This window comes from Patella vulgata, chromosome 5 (assembly GCF_932274485.2).
Source record: "Patella vulgata chromosome 5, xgPatVulg1.2, whole genome shotgun sequence".
Classification (NCBI taxonomy): domain Eukaryota; kingdom Metazoa; phylum Mollusca; class Gastropoda; family Patellidae; genus Patella; species Patella vulgata.
Window position 1 is genome coordinate 10,104,222 of NC_065883.2, and position 18,271 is coordinate 10,122,492.

The following is an 18,271-nucleotide window of genomic DNA, read 5'->3' on the forward strand; positions in this document are numbered from 1 at the left end:
AATCCCTGTCAGTGCCGAAAAGTAGGACATTGACCCTATTTTATTTCCTTTTGTCCGTGTATTTGTCTTCAAGGGTTTTGTTTTTGTGTGTTTCCGGTTCTACTGCACTTACAATAAACATTCAATGTTTACTTCTGTCTTTTAACAAATATATTTCATTTTTCAAAAGCGTTATTTTAAATTTTGTTCTTTCTGTTTTAATCTTAGATTTGGAGAGAGGATTGAGAATAATTCCATTCTTTTGAAGATTTTTTTAAAAACAATTTTATGATTTTCACTTAGTTTTGTAGGAATTTATTTTGTAAATTTATTTGTAGACGTGTAAAATATTTGCTGTAAATCTGATTGTTTTGTTGTGTAAAGTTGTATGTTTATTGTAATGTCAACGTGGTATGTGCCGTGTTTGAACACCTCACTTCCGCCTCATGGATAAACATCACTGTTGGTTAAACCATTAAACTCAGACTGTTCCCTTCGATCGTAGGAATTTTCATGTCATACAACAGATTTTGACTCTGAATTGATCCGCTGTTTTGCGATCTGAAATCAATGACGGCAATGGCCGTTTCTTTCATCTATTTTCCGTTGCACTTCAAAAAGTTTTCTATTTCAAGTTTGAAAAGGATTCACTGAATTACAAACAGTTTTTAAATTATTTGGTTTGAAAATCGGGGAAATACGTTTACGAGCGATAAACAAATGCGTGGTACCATTCAGAAGGCATTGGTGGATCCTTAAAAGAAACACCTGACAGAACAGAATTGAAGAAGAATATGGAGAAAAACTGGTGTCCTTGTATAATTCGCATGTACCCACTTTGTTAGTTAGATGGGGCGTTGGATGGTCTAGTGATTTAATGCGTGCGCATGAAATTATAAGGTCTGTCATTGAGTCAAGTGCCGTGGTTTCAATTCCCCGCTGCACGTAAAAGATCCCTTGGCAGTTGGAATTCGATATAAGAGTAGGCCGTAGTGCCGCTGTCCGGGCAAAATTTCCCTCATAGCACACTGTATGGCGTATGCCCGTCTTCATTAGCCCAGGTTAGGAGCAGAACAGTAGGACGTTAAACTCCATTTCATTTCATTTCATTTCAATTCCCCGCTTGAACATGACAAGGAGTAGAGTCATCTGTCCAGCCTCGTGTGTTTTCTCTGGGTTTTCTGGTTTCCTCCCACTGCAATAGACCCATATGTTGAACCATATGATGAAATGACCTAGTTTGTGTCGAGTGGGTGTTGAATCCCATTTCTTTCTTTCTCTCTTTGTTAGTTAGCCAACACCTTACTCACTGAGCCACCGTAGCTCCACACAGCTTAAAACAAGGCTGGTGGCCATTCAACCTCAAGGTTCGACAGTTGTTCATATTACAAGCTATAAGGGATCCACACTGAACAACTGATGCCACCTCCTTATTTCATTGGGAAATTCAGATAGTTTAAAATATCTGTGATATTTTCTACATTTGAAAGTGTTCAAGCTGAAATTATCCACATTCAAAATGGATGTTAAAAGGATTCAGCTGTTAATTATGAAGTCATTAAGAGCCAAGAAGTAAATCTTGTAATCTAGCAAAAAGCCGATTCTAAAAGACAAAGAGAAATGGCTGATCGTCAGGGTCTTATAAAAACATATCAAAGAGAATAAAAGATAAAAACAGTCGCATGGAATTATTTCACAGTCACGTGAAATTACTGAAGTAGAAAGTTTGAAGTCGTCGTCTGATAAATCAATTGACATGCTTCGCTGGATGCATACGTCGTTATTTTGTGATCATCTGGCCACGACGAAAAGAACTCGGGCTATGATCAATATGTATAAGGACTAATTAAACTAAACGAGTTGTTACTGCTCTTGGTCATTTTTGGTTTGTTCAAATACACCAGGCGTCTTCACGCTAAAAGGACCTGAGGGCGTCGACATCACTAATCGTGACTATTTTTGTTCTTCGAACACAAAAGAAGTTAATCTGGTTTGATAACGCTGATCTTGACCCTAAAGCATTTTTCACAACAAAGAAAAGTATTCTAATATTTTCTTTCTGTTGATTTAGTATTAAGGATTTATTTATGAATTTCTTATTTGAAAGAAAATAAATCCTACATAATACATTCATCTGATGATAATTTATATTGTTTAGGAAATGAAATGAAATGGGGTTTAACATCCTACTGTTCTGCTCCGACTGGGCTAATTAAGACAGGCATATGCCATATAGTGTGCTGTGAGAGAAATTTTGCCCAGGCAGTGGCACTATGGCCTGCTCTTATATTGAATTCCAACTGCGAATGGATCTTTTACGTGCACGCCAATGTATACACAGGACCTCAGGTTTTTTGTCCCATCCGAATGACTAGACAGCTGTACTTGTCAGCCCTCCGTCCTGCACCACTGACAAGGCGAAACCACGTTGGAAAATCCTGATGAATTTTCTCGGCCAATGCAGGACTAGGAGTAGTGTGGTCTGTCTAACCTTCCTATCTTGTCTCTCTCTGTCTCTGTCTCTGTCTCTCTCTGCACTCTTATTTGTTACACCTTATGTAGGTTTCACTCTGACTTCAAACTTTTAACACATCTCTTGCTATCACTTGTGACAGGATTAACATGTCTGATTGGGATAGAAATATTTGTGGGAAGAAATACCTGATGTTGTTGTATGTAATATGACTATATGTAGATTATATTACAATCTGTTATGACAAGGTGCCCTACAAGACAGATAGACTTGTCTCACCTGTAGATATACTATACTACAATATTTACAAGTATTATAATCCAGGATATCAAAGATATTTACAAATATTAAACAAAGTAGTTATAACTGTTACCATGTATTGTAAATATCTTAGTAAAGATAATCCCCCAGGAACAAACTATTGTAAATATCTTTAATGTGGGACGTTTCGGCCAATTTTACAAAAACTATTTATTGTTTTTATAAAAAAAATCTTTTTTAAAAAGTGAGTAAAAGTAAATACATTTGTCGCAGTAAAAAAAAAAGAAAAAAAAAAAATACACAGCAAAGAAAATATCTGTTGGAGAAAACAAACAAATAAATCTGACCGAAACGTCATCTTTAAAAAAAAATAAAAAGTGTCCAAAACAGTGATAGCGCCAGCCATCGGTGATTTGAGGGGCAAAGCTGGGGCAAAGTCCAAGGTTAAGGGGGCAAAGGCACGAACTTCAATTAGGGGTAGGGGGCCTCCCCCAGAAGATTTTGAAAAACAGGTTGCCGGAAATGCAGCCTGGCAGTATTTCAGGCACTGATCGATGAGATAAAGTGTCAAACGAACGGACTTGCGAATCACGACGAGCGTCAAAGTAGGGAGTCCTCCCCCAGAAAATTTTGAAAAATAGACTGCCGGAAATGCTGTCTTACAGTATTCTGTCAGGCACCAATCGTCGAGATAAATAGATCTGCCCAGATACCGTTCGTCGCCTGATCACTAGTTTATCCAACTAGAGAACAAAATGTCAAACGAACAGACTTGCGAACCTCAACGAATTCCCCTTGTGAGCGCCAAGAAAATTTTGAAAAATAGACTGTCGGAAATGCTCTACAACATGCAAGTTTATGACTGAGTGGGGATGTAGGATTTATTCACCGTAGAAGGTATTGATTACCGAAACGTATCACAAATACTTTTTTTTATTTTCTAAAATTATTGGGGGGGCAAACAGAGGGCAGACCAAATGCCCCCCCTTGCCTCCCCTGGTGCCGCCACTGGTCCGAAAAAGTCCTAGGTTGAAATGTCCTAGTCCGAAATGACCTACATTCCTTTGAAACATAAAACACTGTGTATTTTTTCACATCTTGGTTATTACAGGTCCCTCTCCCGTCCAAAATATATGTAATAAGTATCTGCCGGCCCCATCCTCCTTATAATAAATATCTAAATGAACCCTTGAGATTATTCAACCTCGACTCCACTTTTGAGCTATAAATAATGTCAACAGATTTTACTTGTAAGCTTTGTAGCAAAGGTCTTCAAAAAGTGAGTTAAGTATTGAACAAGAAATTGCCCTTAGCATTTTAATGAAGCCGACTTTAATTTAAAAAAAAAAAAATAGATTAAAAATAATTTCTTTGCTTTGATGTTGTGATTTGTAAATATTAATATTTTATCTTACGGCAAATAACACGTAGGTGACAATGTAGATGTTGCCCAGCCCTGTAGATTTCCCTCTTTTATTATGTACGTAGAGATTTGTGTACAAAGTTACATGGTGTCCTGCCGTTAGATTTAAAAGGACACGCTCGTAAGCTGTCCGAGGTCACAATCCTCACAATTTGTTATCATTACAATAGGGAAACTAACATAGAAGTCCTCGAATGACACAGAGAGAAAATGTAGTCTTATTGACCAAGCTTTACACCTTAATAATATTAGGTTCGGGTTTATTTACATCGTAGGCCTAATCCTGCGAAATGTTTGTTATATGTGACATACCATTGAAACGTTATTTCTCTTTTCATTTCGGACTGATCATGAAATTAGCACCATTCTTTGATAATTGAAACCCTAAAACGTAAATTGTGTTAATTATCCCATTTCTTCTTCACTGACCAACTGGACTAATGAAGACGGGCGTATGCCATACGTGGGGGTGGATATCCAAATGGTTAGCGTGTGTTGTATCATAAAGTCTGTCATTGAGTCAACTGGCAGGGTTTCAATTCCCTGGTTGTACGTGACAAGGAATAGGGTCGCGTGACCAACCTTGTGGGTTTTCTCCAAGTCCTCTGGTTTCCTGCTACAACTAAAGACCTCTACACGCAAGCAAATTATTGAATTAAAATTGAACCATATGTTAGTCCAAAAATGACCTAGTTTGTGTCGAGTGTACGTTAAACCACATTTCTCTCTTTATGCTTGTTGGTGCAGGACATTAATCCCTATTTCATTGTCATAGTTGACAAGCACTTTAAGGTAAAGTATTTCTGGTCAATGCTCCGTTTCTTATGTAAATTTAGTTTAGTTAAATAAACTTGTATAGTTCAAACTCAACAAATGAAAATGTTTACCATCTCTCTCTCTCTCTCTCCCTCTCTCTCTCTCTCTCTCTCTCTAATACTCCAATACTTAATATCCTGCTAAGCCTTTAATATACCCATAAATGGCTTCACCACTTTATATTTATAACTGACCAGTATGAGTAGATAATAACCAATTTAGATTGATAATAACTCAATAGACGCTAAAACATCATAAAATCTGTGGGCTGGTTTTATTCAATTATTATGGATGTGTTAATTACGCTTTAATCAATATATCATATTAATTAATACAAGAGTCGGGGTGAATAATACAGGAATTTTATTGAGTATTATTATTATCATTCGGTTATTGATTTGTACTGTATTCTAATCTACTGACCCGTGTCCAGTCATATTACACTCCCGTCGGCTTAATGTGATACAATTTCTAACTTATCCCACGCACGTCTTTATTTATATACTATATACTAACTTTAGGTATGTCACTTTCAGATTCAATCTGATTACAGTTAAATCTTTGACTTTATGGATAACAATCACTAGCAACTTTAATAGTACACTGTTATAATAACTATTCTCTTGTTATTATCAAGCACAAGATCCCCCGCTTGTTCGTAACAAGGACTAGGTTTGCCTGTCCAACCTCATGGGTTTTCTCCAGGTCCTCCGGTTTCCTTTCACAGCTAAAGACCCCTACGTGCAAGCAGATTATTGAAATAAAACTGAACAATACATGTATGTTAGTCCCAAATATACCCCTCTCTCTCTCTTTCTATTAAGCACAAGGTAAACCTTAATATGATACAAAAGGTTGTTTCATTATGGTTAACTTTTGTCATTAGCCCAGATGGAGCAGAAAAGTAGGACATTAACCCCATTTCATTTCATTCTGGATTAATATCTGAAGGTCATTTGAGAGTTTTTAAAACCTTGCAAACTATCTCACTATGAGAGTTTAATTTCAATTCATTATATCTTTTGTAAATCCGTCTTCATTATCCCAGTCAGAGCAGAACAGTAGGACGTTAAACCTCATTTCATTTTTTTTTGTAAATATTGAACAGAATTGAACTGTAGTTTGTAGGGAATTGACAATCCCTTATACGACTATTAAAAACTTTAAATTGATGTGATTGTTAGGATCATCTTAGATCTGAATAAAAGCAGGAAAAAATAGAGCAACTGAAATTTGATCTAGAAAAGGACCTCTGATTTTACTTTTATAAGGAAGCAAACAGGAATCTAAAATTCCAAAAATGGAGCAGATTATCTTTGGGTTTTTACACAGTCATGTTTATTATGATAGACATTTTGAAAACAAATTCTGATCAGTGCCATCTTGACCCCTTGATGCATCAGTCTGCCATCTGCATCCGTGGGTTAGAAATTCCCTGTTAAATTAATGAAAGGTTTTTGCGTGAGTGATCTATTGTTGTTACTCCTGGGGTGTTGAGAGTCGGGGTTAAGAATAGAAAATGCCTGCATTATTCTTAACAGCTGAAAAGCTTGAAAAGATGGGTTTTCAAGTTTCCACCCCAACTTCAGACTAGAAATCAATATTTTTCTGCTAGCATTTGTAGGTCGCTAGGCTAAAGATAGTCACCAACCACTGGCTTTGTTAGATAGAAGAGAGAGAGAGAGAGACTTGATACTAATAGAGTGATGTGTCGTGTAAGGTAGATCAAGGCTAGTCATAGTTGTTAATAAGATAGGTGTTACATGTGTACTTGTTGTGACATACTCCTTCCATCCTCCCTCCGATATAGATATCTTAGATTAGATTGACAAGTCCGTTATTGACTACAACTTTACTACCGGCTGAATTGATTAGCTGATCTCTTCTAAGGCTACTATGTAACATGTGATTTGACTGGCTAATTTCAAAATCAATATTTAGCCAGACTCCGATAAAGCAGTCATGTGTTTTTATTCATGTTTTTGATTGAATCGTTCGTTCGTTTGTCGTTAGGCTTGGAGTCGGTCTAGTGTAACTTGTGGTGTAAGGTTTGGATTATTGTGTCGTCGTGTGAAATATATTGGAGTATATAAGAAACATTAATAGGTGAGTAAATTCCTTGTTGCGTCAAGTGTAGAGTTGTCTTACTTGTAATTATATATTAATGTATAATTATTGTACAGAAATGATGCTCTCGGGGCAAAATTCTCCTTTCAAGTATTACACATTACCAAAATAAATAGGAATAATTGTTTTTACTTTCTAACTGTTCAAACAAGATGTTAAACCAGGTCACTTTTCTTGCTATCTTAAGGAGTAGGGTCGCCTGTCCAGCCTCGGGGGTTTTCTCTGGGACCTCCGATTTCCTCCCACTGCTGAAGACCCCTACCCGCACGCAAATATTTGAAAAAAAAATTGAACCATGTGTTAGTCCCGAAATGACCTAGTTTGTGTCGAGTGGACATTAAACCCCATTTCTCTTTCTTTCTTGCTATCTTTCTTGTAATTATATATCTTAATAAATATTTATAATCTCCATAAGCTTATATTTACCACGGATTTGTTACGTATGATTGAACACTTGAGTTGTTAATAGACCTGTGGGGATTGAGTGATATAATGTTGAATAATAGTCGTTTGGTTGTCTGGTCAGAGATTAAACGTCTTTATAAACAAACAATTATCATAACAGTACGTGGAAGGGGACAGCACAAAACAAAGAAAAAATGAAATTAAATATGGGTTTGTTTTACTTTTCTGTATCAACCAGACTGATGAAGATGGACAGTGGAGCTTCGACTTACTCTTGTTTTGATTTCCAACTGTCAGTGAATCATTAACATGCTCTCAGTGGTATACATAGGACCGCTTTTTTATGTCCCGTCCGAACAACTAGACACTTTACCTTGCCAGCGGATCTACAACATTTTTATTTCCAACTGTCAGTGGATCTTTAACATGCTCTCAGTGGTATACATAGGACCACTTTTTTATGTCCCGTCCGAACAACTAGACACTTTACCTTGCCAGCGGATCTACAACAGTTTTATTTACAACTGTCAGTGGATCTTTAACATGTTCTCAGTGGTATACATAGGACCACTTTTTTATGTCCCATCCAAACAACTAGATACTTTACCTTGCCAGCAGGTCTGGGTGGGGTTAAAATTTTGGCTTAACTAGTACTAGTTAGCAATTAACGAGTTAACAATTAACATGTTAACAATAGTTTATAAGTCAAAATTACAATAGAATTAAAACACATGACACAACAGAATTGTCGATATTTTTAATCATCTTTACTATTTCCATGCAAGAAAACATTGCAGATGCCGTTTCTTAACATAAAGTCATTCGTCTCTGTTCATATACGAGTCCATGTGTTGAAAATAATCGTATTGAACTCACAAAGAGATAGATTTCCTTGTTAAAAACTTTAACTTGACTAGTTACAAAAATTTTTTAATATATAATTTAAACTCCACCCAGCCTGCTAGCCAGGTTCTCTGTCCTGTAGAGTGACAAGGGGAAACGAGGTCGGTAGATCTGTATAGCAGCTGGATCAAAAGATGATGCTGGCAAAGAGAAGAGACAGTAACAGATCTTTAAAAATCCCCACTTATCATTATTTGATAAAAGGTCTTTTAACCTGAAATGTTATGAAGATAAATAAACTATGTTTTATTTCAAGGGGGGTTGGATGGCGGAATGCACGCTTTATCATAAGGTCTGTCATTGAGTCAACTGGCGTGGTTTCGAATTCCCCGGTTGTACGTGACAAGGAGTAGGGTCCCAGTCCAACCTCGTGGGTTTTCTCCAAGTCCTCCGGTTCCTCCCACTGCTGAAGATCCCTACCCCTACGAGAAAGCGAATTATTGAAATAAAATTAAACCATAAGTTAGTCCAGAAATGACCCGGTTTGTGTAGAGTGGACGTTAAACCTCATTTCTCTTTGTCTCATTTTAACCTATGGCTGTTTTTGTACTGTTATTAAGAGAGGATTTATAAATATTTATCATTAGTATAGATTATCTTATGATCAGGTTTGTAATCCTCAAAATAACCAGAGAATAAGATCGAAGGAAGATAGACAAATGTGAGAGTACAGAACAACAATATTTTGTAATAGATCTCCCACTAATGGACAATAACTTTGGTATTAGAAATATATTAATTGCAAAGTTATGTTTTTTTAATTTAAAATTGAACAAGAAAAAGTCATTAATTTGTCTCAATGCAACCTAAGTGAAATTAGAATATTGTATCATAGATCCTACGGGGATAGTAAATTCAAGGTCCAGACACATCAGTATCATAGATCCAACGGAGATTGTAAATTCAAGGTCCAAACACATCAGTATCATAGATCCCACGGAGATAGTAAATTTAAGGTCCAAACACATCAGTATCATAGATCTCACGGAGATAGTAAATTCAAGGTCCAAACACATCAGTATCATAGATCCTACGGGGATAGTAAATTCAAGGTCCAGACACATCAGTATCATAGATCCCATGGAGATAGTAAATTCAAGGTCCAAACACATCAGTATCATAGATCCCACGAAGATAGTAAATTCAAGGTCCAAACACATCAGTATCATAGATCCCACGGAGATAGTCAATTCAAGGTCCAAACACATCAGTATCATAGATCCCAGGGAGATAGTAAATTCAAGGTCCAAACACATCAGTATCATGGATCCCAGGGGGATAGTAAATTCAAGGTCCAGACACATTAGTATCATAGATCCCAGGGGGATAGGAAATTCAAGTATATTATTGTTTAGACTCGCTTGAACAAGGGAGCCATGATGACTCTGTGAATAAGGCGCTTGATCACCAACCAGGTAGGGGTGGGTGGTCTAGTAGTGTAACGTGCACATGAAATCACAAGATCTGTCATTGAGTCAAGTGGCGTGTTTTCGATTCCCCGCTTGTATATGACAAGGAGTAGGGTCTGTGAATAAGGCGCTTGATCACCAAACAGGTGGAGGTGAGTGTTCTAGTGGTTTAACGTGTGCACATGAAATCATAAGGTCTGTCATTGAGTCAAGTGGAGTGGTTTCGATGCCCCGGTTGTACATGACAGGGAGTAGGGTCAACTGTCCAACCTCATGGGTTTTCTACGGGTCCTCCAGTTTTCTCCCATTGCTAAAGACCCCTACGAACAAGCAGATTTTTTAAACATGTTACTGTTAGTCCTGAAATGACCTAGTTTGTGTTGAGAAGATGTTAAACCCCATTTCTCCTCTTTCGAACCAGGAGGTTCTTGATTTGATCCCAGTGTTGGGAGAGAGCACCATAGTTTTACCTTGTCAGTTGGGTAGGATACAGTGTCTGGCAAGGAACAGTGTTGGGAGGGTACAAAAAAATAAAACCTCATGGTCCTATGTAAAGAAACCTTGGCTGTAGGAAATTGACAAAGAGTATAGGCAAAACCCCTGCTGTCCATGCAAAATATCCTTCAAAACACACTGCATTGTGTATACCCGTCTTCAATAACCTGTTTGGTGCAGAAAAGTTAAACCCCATATTTCATTTTGTTTTTTATATGGATGTGTCATGTCGACCGCTGTTTAAATAACAAAAACAAATGCCAAAAAAGTTATATTTTTAGATGACCCTTTATTAATTCTAATAAAGGAGGGTTAGATTAAAAGTTCTTTTTTTAGATGACCCTTTATTAATTCTAATAAAGGAGGTTTAGATTGAAAGGATAAGGTATTGTAAGGTTGAAACAATAGAAATTCAAACAAGGAAATGAACGGAATAAAAAACAAAGTAAATATTTGTCTTTAGTAAACTGGCTGACATGTTTTCGTGTTTTTGTCATTAGTTGTTTATGGACAAGATCATGGTCAGTAATGGTGTAAAAATAAAATGGGGTTTAACATCCTACTTTTCTGTACCAACTGGGCTTACGCAATGCAGTATGGTATGAGGGAAATATTGCCTGGACGGCAGTGCTACAGTCTACTCTTATCTTGAATTCCAACTGACATGGGATCTTTTACCTGCACGTTACTGTGTACACAGGACCTTGGTTTTTCATCCCATCCAAATGACTACTGTCTGATTCATCGTAAATTTTAAACGGATTTCTTCGATTATGAACAAACTACTTAACGTTGGTTATTATAAACTTACCTGTGTGTTTGTAATGAACTCCCGTTCGATAAAATCCATTGCACAACTAATTATCACAACGATGAAAACAAGTTCTCACTTGAAAAATTGAAATATCACAAACTTTTCCCAGAGAAAAATACCAATATGGAAGATGGTTACGTCACTCTGCGGAAGATATCATTTGTATTAGGGGTGACAGCATAGGAAATTCAAGTACAATTACGACAAGAATCCATGACCACTCGGACCAAAGACCACTCGGTTCAAGACCAGTCGGACCAACTGATAGACCACTCAGCCCAAACAAATAGACTACTCGGACCATACAAAAAGACTATTCGGACCCAACAGAAAGACGACTCGGACCAATAATAAAATGTTGTTTTAATAAATTGATAATTGCGTTTGTTTTAATATAATTACTCGAACCAATAATAAAGTGTTATTTTAATAAATTGATAATTGTGTTTATTTTAATATGACTACTCGAACCAATAATAAAGTGTTATTTGAATAAATTGATAATTGTGTGTGTTTTAATATGACTACTCGAACTAATAATAACGTGTTGTTTGAATAAATTGATAATTGTATTCCAAATCGCAAAATATCGAGAACCACACTTGTAGTCACGTTTAAAAAGGGGCATATAAACGTCCGGTCTTCGTATTATTATGTGCTGTTTATATTAACGCATCAAGGGCGGATAACTTGAAAACGTGTCTCCACCCCCACCCCCCCATATATAGTAACCCAGGGGTTAGTGGGGTAGAACGGAATGAAACCACTGGGGATACCGCGAATGTGGAAAAAGTAAAATTAGGCTATCAGACAAGAACAGTATACCCGTATATGTAGAAACTGTCAAAAGTCTGGACATACCGAGTCTCATTGCAAGAGTAAAGAAAAATTAGATTGATATTTTTTTTTGGCACCATTATTAATTAATTTTAAAACTAATCGTTGATTTATTTTCCGTACACAAAATTGAACCAAACAACTCTAAATATAAGAATTCCGTATAAGAATTATTTGCTTCTTTGTATTGTGATTTAATAATAAATAAATAGCATATTGTCTAGCCTTATAATATAATTTAATTGGTCCGACTGGTCTTGTTTTGGTCCGACTGGTCTTAGTCCGAGTAGTCTTTGGTCCGAGTGGTCTGGATACCTACGACAATTGGCATTGAGTTTGAGCGTTCGCACACATAACTACCCGCATTCCTGTATTTAGTTACCGTCTTTTACATTCTAGTAAAATCTCTGCAAATTTTATAGCTTTACTTTTTGAAATATTTTGTTCTAATTATTTGATTAGCGACTCGGATGGGATTATTTACTTTTGAACACGCATGCCGCACAAACACAACTATACATTCGTTTTACGGGCTTTATCACACTTCGGTCAAAACTGTCGAATCGAGAATTAATGTTCCGCTTCTTACGGGGTCATACGGGCTTAGTAGCATTATATACCCACCCGGGCACCCAATACGGCAATAGACACGCTGAGGGCTGCCGCAACACGCTTAAAGATGTTACTGAAGCGGTTATTATTCGATCGAAAGAATGCGTATAAAATTAAAAATACACCCAGAGAATTCGGAGGTAAGCTTCATGATCCTAGTTAAATTATTTATAACATAAAGAAGATAGGATATTTATAGTTTATTCACGACTTTATTTTTACGAGTATCCGTGCAATCAGTGATATTTTGATTGTGAAGAAAATTTGATAGACTGGCGATCAATGGTTTCCATATAAATCTCCTATGTAATTGCCTTCAATTGATATTTTTCGTCGCCCAAACCCATATACGATCAAAATGATCGCGCTGTCAAACTATCTTTCAATGTTAACCAACCCCCGCAACAGGTATATTGGATTCGACCATTACGTCACGAAGACATTGTTGACATCGACTCTGTCGAAATTACAAGTAAATTTTCAAATTTTTCAAGAGAGAAATTGTTTTCATCGTTGTGATAATTAGTTGTGCAATGGATTTTATCGAACGGGAGTTCATTACAAACACACAGGTAAGTTTATAATAACCAAAGTTAAGTAGTTTGTTCATATTCGAAGAAATCCGTTTAAAATTTACGATGAATCAGACAGTAGACAACTTTCCTTGTCATAGTAAGACTATGGTAGTTGGTGAAGATAACGATCTGTGATAGTGTAGTAGTAAGACTATTGTGGTACTATAGTTGGTGAAGATGACTGTCTGGTACTAAATTGGTTAGTCCCAAAATGACTTAGTTTGTGTTGAGTGGACGTTAAACCCCATTTTTCTCTCACTATAGTTGGTGAAGATGTCGGTCTGTGATAGTGTAGTAGTAAGACTAGGGTGGTACTATAGATTATTGTCTATGAAGAAAGTAGATCAAGTATCTAACATATTGATGATAAATATCACTTTTCCATCCATCTACTTTCAAATCGACTCATTCTCTATAAAGGTGAAGTATCACTTAAACTTTAACACCAAGATTGGCATCACCTGTCTGTATCCGGTTTCTACAGCCCATCATAGAATACAGACAAACAAAACACCCTAATAGTACAGTTTCTCATTGATTTTAAGAAAACAGAATCTGAACTATTCAAGCCTGTTTTAAAAAAAGCACTTGTATTTTTTTTCCTTTTATTCAGATTTTTAATACATTGTGCAAAATAAAAAATTTCAACATTTTGTTAAGTCATTATTTCCCGGGCTGCAACGGTTGGTTTTGATTTGCTATACAGGTGGTATTAGATGTTACCAAAAGAGAAAGGATGCCTTCTGCATGACACCCATCGCTGATTAAAGCTTTGTTTTGTATATGTTGTTGGAGGGCATGATGACAACAGTTGTCTAGTCATTCTGATGGAATGTCGGGATTAGGTTGTTGCACCACTTTCCAGGAAAGATTTCCCTCACAATAGACTGTGTGGCATATGCCCGTCTTCATTAGCCCAGTCAGAGCAGAACAGTAGGACATTGAACCTCATTTCATTTCATTTTGTATATAATGTTGTTGATCAATGGTCTTCTGATAGAAACTTTTCGTCCATTGAGTGGCACCACTGCATTGGATAATTTATGTTAAAATCGGGAAATTATAAGAGAGCTACATGCATATGAATGGAATAATGAGAATAAGCAGGAAATTGTTGGCATAATTTGAGATAATTGGTACTTAATTATTAATCACAGCCTCTTAACAAGTTCTTCTCTTTCTTTCATTGGATCTATCTCTTGTCACTGGTTGTAATAGCCTGACTGTGATAGGATTTCGTTCCTATTAATTCCATGTTGTCACTGGTTGTAATAACCTGACTGTGATAGGATTTCGTTCCTATTAATTCCATGTTGTTTGTGGAGTTCACAGATTTTTGCCAGACAAGTGATTGATTATTTATCTTAACTCTTCATCAATGAAGTTTTTTCTCTCCTTTTATCCAAGAGCTATAGGTAGTCTACATGTATCATGATCTGTCAATTCCTGATGACCATGATTGGATTTAGCTTAACTATGATAGGATTTCCATTTCTTTAATAGGATAAACAACAGCAATTCATAACAAGTGTTTATGCCATGTTTGAATGACTTAGATTGTCAGTTTAACTCCAGCCATCAATTTGCTTTGGATTCTGGATAGGTTCTTGTGGTTTACCTAATCCAGAGGATACATTTACCAAGTAGCTTTTGAAATCCAAGTTGAAACCTTTTGCTCCTATATATTGTAGTAATCTGTGTAATGCATTAGACAGGGTTTGCTTTCTCTTTGTAGAGTAACTAAAGCACTTCTCATTTATTTGGGGTAGACTATAAGCCCACCTTCATTAGCAGAAAACTAATACTTATTTGTTTGTGAAATTCTAAGAGCTAAAGATTCTCGTACTTGTACTTTTCACTTGATAAATAAATGGTTGGATCTCAAGTCTTTAGGTGACATTGTCAATAATGTTTATCTGCAAAATCCCCTATACAGATGTATAAATCATCCTATTAGTTAATCAGAAATTCAGGTGGAAATGACACTTCAGTGCACTGAATGGCTCTTCAAAGAGACTTGATTTTTGGGTCTTGCGCCAAATTTCTCAATTTTTTCAGTTGAAGATTTCACACATGATACTTACACCTACTTATATCAACGATTGTCCTGGGACGTCTGGGACTGTTGCTTTACAGAACATTTAAAAGACAATATTTAAAAACTTGTGATTTACCCAGTTTAGAGTCGGGCATCAGTCCATGTCGATATACTTATATCAACGATTGTCCTTTGACATCTGGGACTGTTGCTTTAGAAAACATTTAAAAGACAATATTTAAAAGCCTGTGATTGACCCAGTTGAGTGTCAGGCATCAGTCCATGTCGATATTTTAATAATATTTCTTGTTTGCCTAACCTTGTGGGTATCTACCCTCTGCTAAAGATCTGTACATGCAAGCGATTTATTGAAATAAATTTGTATCTAATGTTAGTCACAAATTGAACTAAGTGGATGTTGTTCTCAGAATAATGAAATTGTTCTATTTCAAGACAATATGTGTTATAATATATTGAATTATAGTCACCAATAGTTTAGATCATACGTTCCTAATCCATGGTCCAACCTCGTGGTTTTTCTCCAAGTCCGCCTGTTTCCTCCTACTGCTGAAGACTCCTATGCATAAGCGAATTATTGAAATAAAATTGAACCATATGTTACTCCCGAAATGACCTAGTTTGTGTCCAATGGATGTAAGATCCCATCTCTCTCTCTCTCTCTCTCTCTCTCTCTCTCTCTCTCTCTCATCATTCAAAACTTGTCAGCCTGTCAACTTTATTATTAATATTGATACATGTATGAATTAAGATAAACATTGATGACCTCGGCTAATAAACTATGACCACAGGTTAAACTCTTCTATTATTAAGTTCCTTTAAGTAATAAATTACTTCTATTGTCCATAATCAATTAATATTGAGAGCTTTGATTTGGTTGTTAGGCTTGATTATCAAGTTATGTCAATAAACCAATACTTGTATAATATCAAGGTAGTCTAGGTCATTCTGACACAAGTCCCTTGTGATGTACCATGTTTAAAAATGTTGTAGATATAATTTATTTTGAGATGATTTCGTTGTCATTTTGTATTGACAAAAGCCTTGAGGTTATGGAAGCCTTTATTTATTAACGTGTTATGAAATATTATTTTTTTCAATTGAATTGAATTTATGAGCTACTAAGTCAACAGTATTCTGGTTGCCATGTTACTCTAGCCTCTCCAATCATCTTCGAATAGATTTTGTGCAGATAACAGAATAGATAACGCAATCTTGTTTACAAAAGACGCGATGAAATAAAATGGGGATTAAAGTCCTATTTTTCTGCACCAACCGGGTTAATAATGATGGGTATACCCCACGCAGTGTGCGAAGCAGGGATTTTACCCAGACAGTTTTATCCCCTACTCTTAGGTACATAGGACATAGATTTTTTTTGTCGCAACCGAATGATTAGTCGTTGTTCTTTGCCAGATCCTCTGTCCTGCTTCAATGACCAGGGGAAACCACTCTTAAAAGTTCGTCTGGAAAATCCAGAAGAGCAAAGTTAAAATGTAACAAGAGAGAGAGAGAGAGAGAGAAAGAAAGAGAAATGGGGTTTAACATCCACTCAACACAAACTGGGTAATTTTGGGTAACATGGTTCAATTTTATTTCAGTAATTCGTTTGCACGTAGCGGTCTTTAGCACTGGGAGGAAACTAGACGACCTGTAGAAAACCCACGAGGTAGGACAGGCAACTCTTCTCCGTGTCACATACAAGTGGGAAATCAAAACCAAACAACTTGACTCATGACAGACCTTCTGATCCAACCCACATTTTATAGAATGCAGGGAGAATTTTATACAAATATTAAATTTTTGAAAATAAAATGTGAGAGATTTGTTTGGGTGTAGAATGCCAAGTATGAAAATAAAATGAGAGAGATTTGTTTTGGGTGTAGAGTGCCCAGTATTAAAATATTGACATATTGCTAGAAAAAGTAAAAAAAATAGTTGTTATAATAGTGAGTCATGTTTTAGTGTAAATACCATGTGTTACCATTAGATAACGTCCTGACCTGAACATATGACATACTAACACAGGTACAGGTGATAAAATGATGAATGATCCACAAGCTGCAGGTAGATTGTTTTATATTAAACTCTTGTCATTATTATCTAACCAGTAGAGCTGGGTGTCTGGCTTAATCTTTCAAACCAAACCATTGCTCTAGTTAGCTATAAGTATAGTATTGGATATTATGCTCTTGGCAGGATATGCATATTTTTCTAAAATGTCTGATACCACTTCTTTAATTATCTCTCTTAGTAGTGGTGGGTATCATGCTCTAGACATTGTGTTTACTCTTCTAGAACACTTCATGACACTTCTCTAATTATCAGCTAAGTAGTGTAGATGTTTTGGTCTTTCTAGAACACTTGACATGCTGGACAGAGGGTCTGACAAGGACAGCTGTCTAGTCATTCGGATGGTATAAAAAGCAGAGGACCCGTGTATACATTGGCATGCACGTAAAAGTTCCCTTGACAGTTGGAATTCGATATAAGAGTAGGCCGTAGTGCCGCTGTCGGGGCAAAATTCCCCTTCATAGCACACTGTATGGCGTATGCCCGTCTTCATTAGCCAAGTTCGGAGCAGAACAGTAGGACGTTAAACCCCATTTCATTTCATTTCAGAACACTTGATATTACTTATAATATCACTTCTAATTTTGCTGAATTATCACTTCTAATTTTGCTGAATTCACAAAGATTGAGATGTTGTTATTAGATTAAAAAAATAATGACTCCCACTTACACAAATATAGTTTTACTTCCTTTCTCAAAAACGACTTTATTTTAAAATAATCTTTCTCTTCCCCAAAAATAAAACAAAATGGCTTATCAAAACAATAAATTCCTGAAGACAATTTCCAGAAATAGTCTCATTGACAGAAATGGGAAGACATCATTTAGAATAATGGATGCCAGAACAATTCACAAATAACCAGCTGTGTCTTTTGCAGAATTTTTAGCTCTTTGTGTTGACGGTGAAACAATTAATTGATTAAGAAGTGCTCCTGCGCTTTACATTGTGCTTCATTAACCTTGAAGAAGACTAATGTATTCATATTTGTCACTGGGAATTTGGGTCGCCCAAA

The 18,271-nt window shown here is 36.3% G+C and overlaps 1 protein-coding gene across 3 annotated transcripts in view; it reads left to right on the forward strand.

Moving 5' to 3' along the window:
* The window catches only part of LOC126821926 (uncharacterized), a 143,978-nt gene that overhangs the window by 80,452 nt on the left and 45,255 nt on the right, over positions 1–18,271 (forward strand). The window contains exon 1 of one of the 3 annotated variants that reach the window (XM_050550559.2): positions 6,684–7,058. The exons of 1 other annotated variant lie outside the window; for it this stretch is intronic. Coding sequence is in view for 1 of the 2 variants with exons in the window: in XM_050550558.2 (XP_050406515.2) it covers positions 17,235–17,252 (18 nt within the window). In the remaining variant the exon portion in view is untranslated. Of the gene's footprint in view, positions 1–6,683; positions 7,059–17,156; positions 17,253–18,271 lie in introns of those variants that run through there. One more of the 3 variants, XM_050550558.2, reaches the window with a different exon arrangement.